General features: G+C 64.9%; 1 protein-coding gene across 1 annotated transcript; it reads right to left on the bottom strand.

Moving 5' to 3' along the window:
- Positions 1 to 1722: 1722 nt before the first annotated feature.
- On the bottom strand, positions 1723 to 8722 carry CILP2 (cartilage intermediate layer protein 2). Its single transcript, XM_075557272.1, has 9 exons — positions 8558 to 8722; positions 8286 to 8379; positions 7756 to 7854; positions 6780 to 7052; positions 6278 to 6427; positions 4967 to 5245; positions 4648 to 4756; positions 4193 to 4350; positions 1723 to 4067 (listed from the first exon to the last, which is right to left on the bottom strand). The coding sequence occupies exons 1-9, from the start codon at positions 8720 to 8722 to the stop codon at positions 1723 to 1725; spliced, it is 3672 nt and encodes a 1223-aa protein (XP_075413387.1).
- Between the last annotated feature and the right edge of the window lie 921 nt (positions 8723 to 9643).

Genomic DNA, 9643 nt, shown 5'->3' with positions numbered 1-9643 from the left:
AAAGCCCTTCCAGGTCTGCCTCTGGGGGAGCCCTGCCCTCTTCTGGCCCACCTCTGGGTAGTAGGGGAGGGGGATTTCAGGAAGGAGCCCATCCACCGGGACCCCCTTCAAGGAAGGGGACCAGGGCAGGGCCTTGGATGCAGCCCCTGGCGTCATCCAAGGCCCCAGCACTTCCTTCATGAAAAGTATTTTGCCTGGGAGCCCGACACCTCATCACCCGGGTCCGGGGAAGGGCTGCTATGTGGGCTGTCTTCCCCCTCCAAGCTTTCTGATGGGGTGCGGTTGTTGGGGGGCATGGTCTGTTCCTGATGAATGCCAGCCCCTCTCCAGTGGCCACAATCCCCCTGGGGTGCAGCTGGGGACTCGAGGGGCTCCCCAAACTTTAACTCCTTGGACTTGCCAACTTCTTCCCACCCTGACCCTAGGTACAGGGCAGAGGGAATGGTGCCCCTGGGAGGTGGGTGTCAAGGCCTGAAAGAGGTTGGGTCTGGCCAGAAGGAAGAGAAAGGGGTGATGAGGAGGGGGACCAAGAGGCCAGGACTCCTTCAGGACCTAGGCAGCCCTTAGCTGTCTGGACCTCAATTGCTCTGTCTGCAAAATGGGGTGTAGCCAGAGATGGGTCCACCTGGGGCAGAGCAGTGAACAGTGACCATGGCTGAGGGTCCTGGAGTGGTTGGGCACATCTGGTCATGGTGTGGCCAGGCTCAGTAGGTGGAGCCAGGTGGGGGTGGCTATGACCACTCAGGGGAAGTTCAGGGCAGCTGAGTCGGCCCCGATGGGCCCAGTGTTCCCCTGCCAGGCCCCCTCCCTGCCTGCTCCATCCCTGGGCGCACAGCCAGACAGGAGCTGCTGCCCTTGGAGCCACGGCCAGGGCAGCGGTGGCTACCGTATTCAGCGGTCAGGGCCACACGGGGCTCAGAGACTCACGAGTTGTCTGCCTGCATGCACATGGCCCAGACATGCCTCTGCCCGTGGAGCTGCCGGGCTACCTGCACATGCGTGTGTAGTGTGTGCATGTGAATGCATGGATATCTCAGGCATGTTTCCGTGTGGGAACATACGTCTGTGCTGGATAACCCGAGTCAGAGGCCAGGTAGGAAGTGAAGCAATTTTAATTGAGCACCTGCCCTTGCCCGGGGTCTTCCAGCACCAACTGCATGGGGACGGCACCCCCAAGCCCAGCTCCCCACTCACACGGAAACCAGTCCCACAGGCTGGTCTCAATAAATAAGCCCCAGGACAGAGCTTGGGGTGGGGACCCACTGAAGCCCCAGTACAGCACCAAGCTTAATGGCAGGTGGGAGGGATTTCTGGCCCCCACAGACTCCCCCAGGCTATCCCTTGAACCACCAAACCAAAAGCCAACTCCTAACGACCCTTTAGGGCAGGGTAGAACTGCCCTGTGAGTTTCCCAGACTGACTCTTCATGGGAGGAGAGGGCCCCGTCTTTTGCCTGAAAGTGCCGGATGACTACAGCACCAGAAGCCGACTGAAAACCGAGACCGCTTTGCTAAGAGCCACGGCTGCTTCCGGTGTTGGGGCTTATAGTCAGTGCCCATCTCGACCACGGGGGCCCAGGGGCACCCAGTTCTTTCATGATTGGCCCACCCTCAATTCTGGGCATGGAGAGGAGGCGGGAGACTGGGCAGAAACCTGGGACGGGGGTCTTTGGGAGCTGGGAGGGGGGGCCAGGGGGGGGGAAGTAGGGGCCGCAGGGGCTGGTCATTGCCCGCGGGCTCTGCCCTGGCGGGTACGGGGTCGGCCAGTGGCACGGGCCTGGCTTCGGGCCACCTGGCCCATCTCCCGGCGGATGTCATCCAAAGCTGTAGCTGGGGACTCGAGCAGCCGCTGGAAGAGGCTGGGCCGGCCGGAGGGTGGCTCCTGGCATTGGAAGGTGACTGCGGTGCCTGCGTTGGCCTTCATCTCCCTTGAGAAACCATCGGAAGAGCCATCAAAGCATCGGCCGATGGCGATCTCCTTGGCCAGCCGTGGGCTCTGGTCGGTGACCGTGTAGACGCCGTAGTTGTGTCCCAGGGGGTCCAGCGGAGCCAGCATGGCGAAGGTGGCAGGGTCATCTGCTGGCACAGGCGGGGGGTGCCTAGCCAGGTAGTCACGAAGCAGGGTGTTGACGGCTGTAAGGCGGCAGCTCCCCTGGGGCGTGATGGTGACCAGGGTCCTGTCTGCCTGCTGCTGGTCGAACAGCATCCCGCTGCACTTGAACTCCACGCAGGCAGCCGATGTGGTGGGCCGCTGGGGGTCGCGCACACTGCGGGCATCGCGCAGCCCGTAGAGCTGGCCCTGAGTGCGGGGGTGGCTGCCCCCGGCGCTGTGCGCGCGCACCATGTACTCTTGGGGGCCCTGCAGGCGCACCTTGAGGAAGCAGGCCCGGAATTCCTGCGGGTTGGGCCACCAGGCCAGGAAATCGCTGGTCCAGGAGGCAGGTGCGCCCTCGCGGAAGGGTACCACGTTGTACTCATACCTGTCCGCCTCCACCCGCGCGAAGCGGAAGTGGCTGGCGTTCGCGGGGGCCTCCTGGCACTCGCGAAGCTGTCGCCAGGGGTACACGGGCCCGCGGGCCTCGGCGGGGTTGCCGCGCCGGGGCTTGGCCAGGTTGATGCGGAAGCCGTTTCGCTTCAGGGCCGGGTCGTCGTGATCGGTGCGCCGGTAGCCCAGCCGGTCCAGGTAGGGCTGGGGGACGCCCACCGCGGCCGCGCGCGGCCGGGGCCTGGAGGGCGGCGGCTCCAGCTCCTCGCCCCCCAGGGTGGCGGTGACCAGGGCGGTGTAGGCGTCGGGCCGCTCCTCGTCGCAGAAGGCGGGGAGGCAGGCGCCGTTGGGGCCGGTGACTGCGCTGTCGAAGCGGCCCCAGGCTCGGGGGTTGGCCGCGAAGCCCGGGGCAGGTTCCAAATTGACCAGCGTGACCACGGCGCCCTCCACCTGCTCGCTGGGCGCGAACTTGTCGTTGGCATAGACGCGCACCTTCACGAAGCAGCGGCGGCGCTCGGGCACGTCCAGGTTAAACAGGCGCCGCTCGCGCACCTCCACGTTGCCCACCAGGAAGGCGCGCTCCTCCCGGCGCACGCGGGACCCTCCTCCCGGCGCCTCCTCGGCCTGGAAGGCACTCTCTTCCTCCCACAGCCCGGTGCCCGGGGCCAGCGACCACAGCCTCAGCGCCTCCGCGTGGCCTGCCATGTGGATCTGGCCGGCGGCCACGCGGACCGCCACAGGCCCCGTGTGCAGCAGCTCACCAGAGCCGGCGGCGCGCAGGTCCACCGAGAACATGCCGTAGGTGCGCAGCGGCGCCAGCTCCCCATCCTGGTCCAGAAAGCGCAGGTCAGTGGGGGCGGCGGCAGCAGAGGCCAGGTCTCGGGGATCCACAAAGGTCACCCGGGCCGCCACGTCACCCAGGTAGGGTCGTCCATCAGGGAAACGGAAGGCCCCAGGGGGAAGGACAATCTCGCCCATGGGGTCCTCATCTCCCAGGCCACCAAGTGGAATCCTGTTGCTCTGAGTGCCATCCAAGAGGACAGGGACTGGCTTCCGCATAGCCTTGACCTCGTGGTACACACCAGTGCCTCGTGGGTCAAAGGGCAGAACCTTGACAGCGTCCATGAACTCGCCGCTGGGATCCAGGAAGGTCAGCACCAGGCGCTCCGGGGATGGAGGCGCCTCAATGGTGAAGTCCCCCTGGTAAGAGGTGAAGCCCAGGGGCTCTTGGCCCAGTAGGATACGGGCGAAGCGCAGGGGCTCCCCAGAGTCTGCGGCCACCACGCGGCCGCGCACCAGGCCCCTCCGGGGCAGGCACTTCTGGCAGCCACACTCGGCCACCACCTTTACTGGGAGGACGTAGCCTGAGCATTGGACTTCCCGGCTCTTCAAGCGCCGAACGCTGCAGCAGCGGCTGTCGGTGTCCCCGCAGTGCTGGCCCGAGCCCACGGGGCCAGGGCAGGGCACATCAGGACAGCGGCCCACATCCAGGTAGACAGGGCTGCCGTCTGGCTGACCACAATCGTCTGGGAGCTTGATCAGGTGCTCTGTAGGCTGGGGGTCACAGGCTGGCTGGCCTGGGGCTAGGGACAAGAAAAGACAGCAAGGACTTTGTCTGGGGCCAGGGACTCAGCCCAAGGTCAGGGCTCAGAGTGGCCTAGGATCGGTGATCAGAGATACCAAGACTGTCTGGGGTCAGGGGGCTCACCCAGCACGGTGAGCCAAGCAGTAGCCGAACGCACAGCACCCGCGTCATTCCAGGCTTTACAGTGGTAGGTGCCCTCCTGCTCGGGGCGCAGCCCTCGTAGCTCCAGTTGGGCCGCATATCCGAACTCTCTCCTATCCAGCAGGGTCCCATTGTGGAACCTGCATGATGGGCAGGCAACAGATGAGGCTTTGGTGCCCGGAGGGTGGGTGGTGCATTCCCCCTCTGCCCTGGGGTTCCAGAGCAGCCCCCTCCCCTCCGGATCACCGGGTGAGCCATCAGGAGTAAGGCCAGTGTCCTCACTCACAGAAAGGGCTTGGTCTCTACCCCCACCCACCTGGCAGAGCCTCCCACCTTCCACCTGAGAAGCTGTGGCCACAGCCTCTTCTGGAAGGTCACTGAGGACCAAGGTCACAGGGAGTCTGCACAGGGCCTTTGGGCATGGGCCGGGGCTTTACCAGGAGTATTTCTTGGGTGTGGGAGTGCCTGTGGCTTTGCAGCAGAAGGTCACATTCTGGCCTGCCTCTCGGACTCGGGACTCGGGGTGCTTCATCAGGTAGGGCTTCTCTGGGGGTGTAGGGGTAAAGAGGTCAAGGATCCATCCCTCCTAGTCACCTATTCCCTTTCCATCCCTCCCCTCTTCCCCCTTACACCTTTCAATGACATCTGACCTCCTCCCCAGAATCTCCCTGGACACCTGTCCCTCTGTCCTATTGCTGTCACCTCAGATACCCTGTCTCCCCATGTAGCCCTGCACCCCTCTCCCAAGACGCTTACCCAACTTGTGGAGAACGACGGTGACCACAGCAGAGATAGAGCCGTTGGCTTGGGCCTGGGCCACGCCTACAGAGAAGCCGTCCACTTGGGCACTGATGTTGGCTTGGCTGTTGGCACAGATGCCCAGTACCCGGAAGGCTCCATGGACATCGCTGGTGGCCACAATGCCTGGCCGGCCTCGCAGGAAGACCCTGGCTCCTGGTAGTGGTCTCCCAGATGGGGTGACCACCATGCCCAGGAGAATGTGGCTGGGGCATCCACAGGTGTCAGGATGGCACCCTGGGGACACAGGGAGCAGCAGGGCAGAGGTTGCCCTGGGAAGAGCTGGTGCCCTTGGCCAGTCACTCAACAAATGTGTCCACATACCCCTGCGTGCCTTGTGTGCGGCTGCTAGTGTGGATGGGATATGGTCAGGGGAGGGACTTGGGGTCCAGAGAGGGCCTCAAAGGATTCAGAAGAAGTTCCTTGCATGATGTAGGAAACCATAGGGGGCGAAAGTGGGGGCCCCAGCCAAGAGCTGCTCTTGGTCTCAGAACATCTTTCTCTTCCAATCTGTGGTTTCTCCATAGAATGGAAAATTCCACTGGAAACCCAGGGCAGAGGCATGGGGAGGGCAGAGCCAGGCAGGGGTGGGGTGGGGACCCCACTGCCTCATTGGTCACCGGGCTCCCCCTCCCCACCACAGCATCACCGGCCCAGGACTGCCGGGCCATGTTTATGGAGCGTAGGCTAGGCAGAGTTTCCAGTCGTCTCCTGGCCAGCTTGGTGCCTGCCAGGCTGTGAGCGTGTGTCTGCGTGGGCGTGGGGCCCGGGCGGGGCAGCAGACAGACATGGGCACGCGGCAATCTGAACCCCTCTCCTGTGCATGTGGCCATGCAGAAGCCCCACCACATATCCACGTGCCCCCAGATTCCCCTGCGGCTGCACAGGACGCTGGCTCCCGAAATGTTACCTCCACCACCACGGTGTGGAGGAGCACATTTCCCAGCGGCCCCTGGGCCCAGAGAAAGAAGGGGCAGCCAGACTCCAAGATTCCTAGTGCCCCAGTCCTCCAGGCCCCGCCCCCTCCAGGCCCCACACCTAACTCCCTGCTGCAACTCACTACCCCTTAGCAGGCCCATTGTTTCTCTGCAGGCCCGGTCTCTAAGCCTCCCCACGAGTCCCCTAACATCTTCAGACCCTGCCCCACACCCACCCACGTTTCTCCTCAGGTCCTGCCTGTCTGTCCAGCCCCTTCCCCTGTCCCTACCACGGCCCCCACTATTCTCATCTTAGACACCACTGCGACCCTGACCCTCCCCAGCCTTCTACCTGGGCACTGAGGTCGAACGCACTTCTGTGCTTCCTGCGGACGTCCTGGGCATGTGTCCTCGGCTGGGCAGCTACGGCGGCGCAAGCGACGACCTGGCCCGCAGCTCCCTGAGCAAGGTCCCCACGGGCCCCATGCCCCCCACGCGGCCTCTGCGGGAAGGCAATGAGAGTCTGTTGGCCTCGGGCCCAGGCACAGCAGATCCTGCAAGTGGAAGAATGCAGAACGGGCCCACCACCTGCGTTCCCTGAGAAAAGGCGCGCTGTAGGTACCGCCCTGCCTACTGACCCCAGGTTCCCACCCCACGGTTGGGTCTGCTGTACCCTGCGTCCCGCATTTACGGGGCTCAATAAATGCCCCCATGGGCAGGAGCGGGTAGAGGGGCTAGAATGAAGGCGGCGGGAGAGAACCCGCTTCTGGGGATATCAAAGGAACATGGGCGCCTCCCCCCTTCTTTCTGCCCACCTAGCCCCTCTCCAGGCCCCGGCCCGGCCCCTCCCTTACCGAGGGGGCAGCGGAATCGCACGTGGTAGTTGGAGCAGCGGCGGCCTCGCGGTTGCTCGCGGTTGAGGCACCAGAAGCCGCGGGCGGGGTTCGAGTGGACGCGCTCGCCGACAGCGGCCGGCAGAGCCCAGTCTGTGGTGCGGGCCTCCAGCGCCAGGGGCTGCGGGCACACGCGCGCGGGGCCGTAGTAGAAGCGGATGGCGGGCAGGCTCTCAAAGTCGCCGTCACCGCCTGGGTGGTCCACGTTGAACCAGGACGTCCACTCGCTGGCCTCTGCGGGCGGAGCACGCGCTGGAACTCGAGTCGGTCCCCGCCGCCCCATCACCAGCCCTCAGATCGGGCTGCGCAGCGCCCGCCGGCCCCCACCTGTGTACCCCAAGTCCCCAGTCACGGGGAAGGTGCTGGAGTCTGGCGCTGTCTGACTGGCACCCCACATCCTGTCCCCCACCCTCAGCGAGTGGAGGGGGGCAGGTCATAGACCAGCTCTGGCTGGGGTGCCCTATCTGGCTGTTCCCCATTGCCCTTGCTTATGGCCCACTGCCCAGCTGCACCCCCACCTCACTTCCACCCCACCCTAGCTCCAGTCCTGTTGGCCAGGACCCCAGCGGCAGCCAGCCCTAGCCGGTGCCCGTCCCTTCTTGTCTCAAAAGCAGCCAGTAGATTGGAGAGCACCCATGTCCCTGCCAGTGCGAGTATACACACACGTCCCTGCTACATACACATACACACACACACACACACACACACACACACACACACACACACACCACACGATCTGTGTTCCTCGTTGGCAAACAGCCTGACTGGGATTTCATGGGGCTGCCACACAGAGAGGTCAGACAGGACCTGGGCCATGTTGAGTCCTCTCCCCAGATGCCCGCCCCTAACCCCAGCTCATCCAGCACCACACACACACACACACACACACACACACACACACACACACACACACACACACGACAAGCCTGGGACTCACCTTTCCAGTCCTCCAGGGTTGGTGAGGGCTGGCCAGGGAGTGGTGACCACCTGTGGAGCCCCCATGCTGTGCCTGTGGTCCCAGTGGTGGGGAAGGGATCTGAGGGAGGGGTGAGCAGGAGAAGGGAGCCACTTCTCATGAGCGGAGCTGCCATGACTGCAGGTCACTTTAGGGCAGACAAAGCTGAGCTCCTGAGAGCCAGAGCCCATTGGCTGACCCTGTAGACTGTGGGCGCCCTCCAGGAAACCCCCAGTCCCTCCCAGTCTCGCCCAGGAAGCCCTGTAATTCCCCCACCCACCCACTCCAGGGGGGCCTAGCCCCTTCCCTCCTTTGACCCATCCCTGAAGCTGTGCACTGGGGTGACCTCCTCTGACTGCCCCCCCCCCTGGTCCAACCTCCACAGTGCAGTCCACCTGGTCTCCCTCAGGCTGAACTGCATCCCCTTCATCCATCTGGGGGGCAGAATTCCCTCCCAGGCCCATCTTCAGCCTACCCCTTCTCTTGGGACCCTGTGCCTGCTGCCTCCGTACCCCCATCTGAGAAATGGGCCACTCTCGCCACTTTGAGCTCCCGGGGCACGGCGATCCCCCTCCGGGCAGTGTGGGCGGCGGGGCGGGAGTAGGTCTCGGTGGAAGTGGATGACAGCGGGCGGGGAGGGGGGCGGGGGGGGACCCGAGGTGGGGGGGGACCCGAGGCACCCATCTGGTGGCGCCTTCCGTAGGTCGGGAGGGGAGTGGGGCTCATCCACACGCGCGCAGGAATGGAAGGCGGCGGTCCCGCACCAAGGCCAGTCCCCAGATACCGTCGCTGCGGCACCCCCGGAGAGCGCGCGGGCCTCTGGCCAGCGGCCAGGCTTTCGGCGGCGCCGGGGTTGGCTGCGGGGGGCTGGGGACTCCTCACCTCGGGCCCCCACTAGGTGCGCCGCCGCGGCGATGCAGAGGAAGAGCAGAGGCGGCAGTGACCCCATGGCGGGTCCGAGCGTCCGAGCAGGGTCTGGGCTCCGCGGCGCGCTCCGCCGCTCTCCCACGGGTCTGGACCTGCTGGCGGCTGAGGGTGGGGGGAGACGCGCGCCCGGCCCCGCCCCGGCCCCGCCCCCCGGGCTGGGCGTCCTCGGCCAGAGGGGCGACGTCTCCGTGTGCTTCGGCTGCGACACTGGCTGCTTGCAGTCCGCTTTCCCCTCCCCGGGCCGGCGTCCGCGAGTCCGCGCTCCAGCCTTCCACTGGGGACCCTCGGCTGCAGGCTGGAAGTCCTCTGCGGCCGCGCCTGGCGCACCCCACTCTACTGGCCCGCTCTCGGCGTTTGAGGCAGGGTTTTGGTGGGAGGGAAGTGCCTCCCCAGTCTAACTTTGAGTTCGTCGTATGAGGCCACCTCGAGGCGCCGTGGTTATATACTGGGCGGCTAGCCCCAAGGTCGGTAGTTCGAAACCACCGGCCGCAGCGCAGGAGAGAGGCACCGCTTTCTACTCCGGTAAAGCGTTACCATCTCGGACCCCCCCCCCCCCCGGGCAGTTCCATCCTGTTCTGTAAGGTCACCGTGAGCAGCCACCGACTCTCGATGGCGGAGAGTTTGCTCATTGGTTATTCCCGCACCTGGGAAGTCCCACCCAGAGTCCACCCTCCATCTTCTGGCGGCATTATCTAGGAGGCCAGTGGGAAGTCTTAGCTCGAGTAGACCCCACCTAGGGTCACAGAGAGGGGTGCCCAGAGGTGGGCGTGCGTTGACGGCGTCTGGAAGTCCCGCCCTAAGGGTATGTTGCTCTCCATCCTTTCCTTCTGGGGCCCGCGGGGAGCCCCCCCACCCCCCGGGTTTGCCCACTCTGCGGCGCACACACCAGGCGCGAGGAGGCGAGGAGCCAGGGTGGGGTGGGGGCTGTTTATTGATGGAGAGT

Source organism: Tenrec ecaudatus, chromosome 1, assembly GCF_050624435.1.
Source record: "Tenrec ecaudatus isolate mTenEca1 chromosome 1, mTenEca1.hap1, whole genome shotgun sequence".
Classification (NCBI taxonomy): domain Eukaryota; kingdom Metazoa; phylum Chordata; class Mammalia; order Afrosoricida; family Tenrecidae; genus Tenrec; species Tenrec ecaudatus.
This window is presented reverse-complemented; position numbering and strand designations above follow the sequence as displayed.

Excerpts from the sequence above, each read along its gene's own strand:
- CILP2 (XM_075557272.1), bottom strand. The coding sequence starts at position 8,722 with ATGGGGTCACTGCCGCCTCTGCTCTTCCTCTGCATCGCCGCGGCGGCG. Across the intron at positions 7,053-7,755 it reads AACCCTGGAGGACTGGAAAG|AGGCCAGCGAGTGGACGTCC; the intron begins GTGAGTCCCAGG and ends CTCCGCCCGCAG. Across the intron at positions 4,351-4,647 it reads ACACCCAAGAAATACTCCTG|GTTCCACAATGGGACCCTGC; the intron begins GTAAAGCCCCGG and ends CCCATCATGCAG.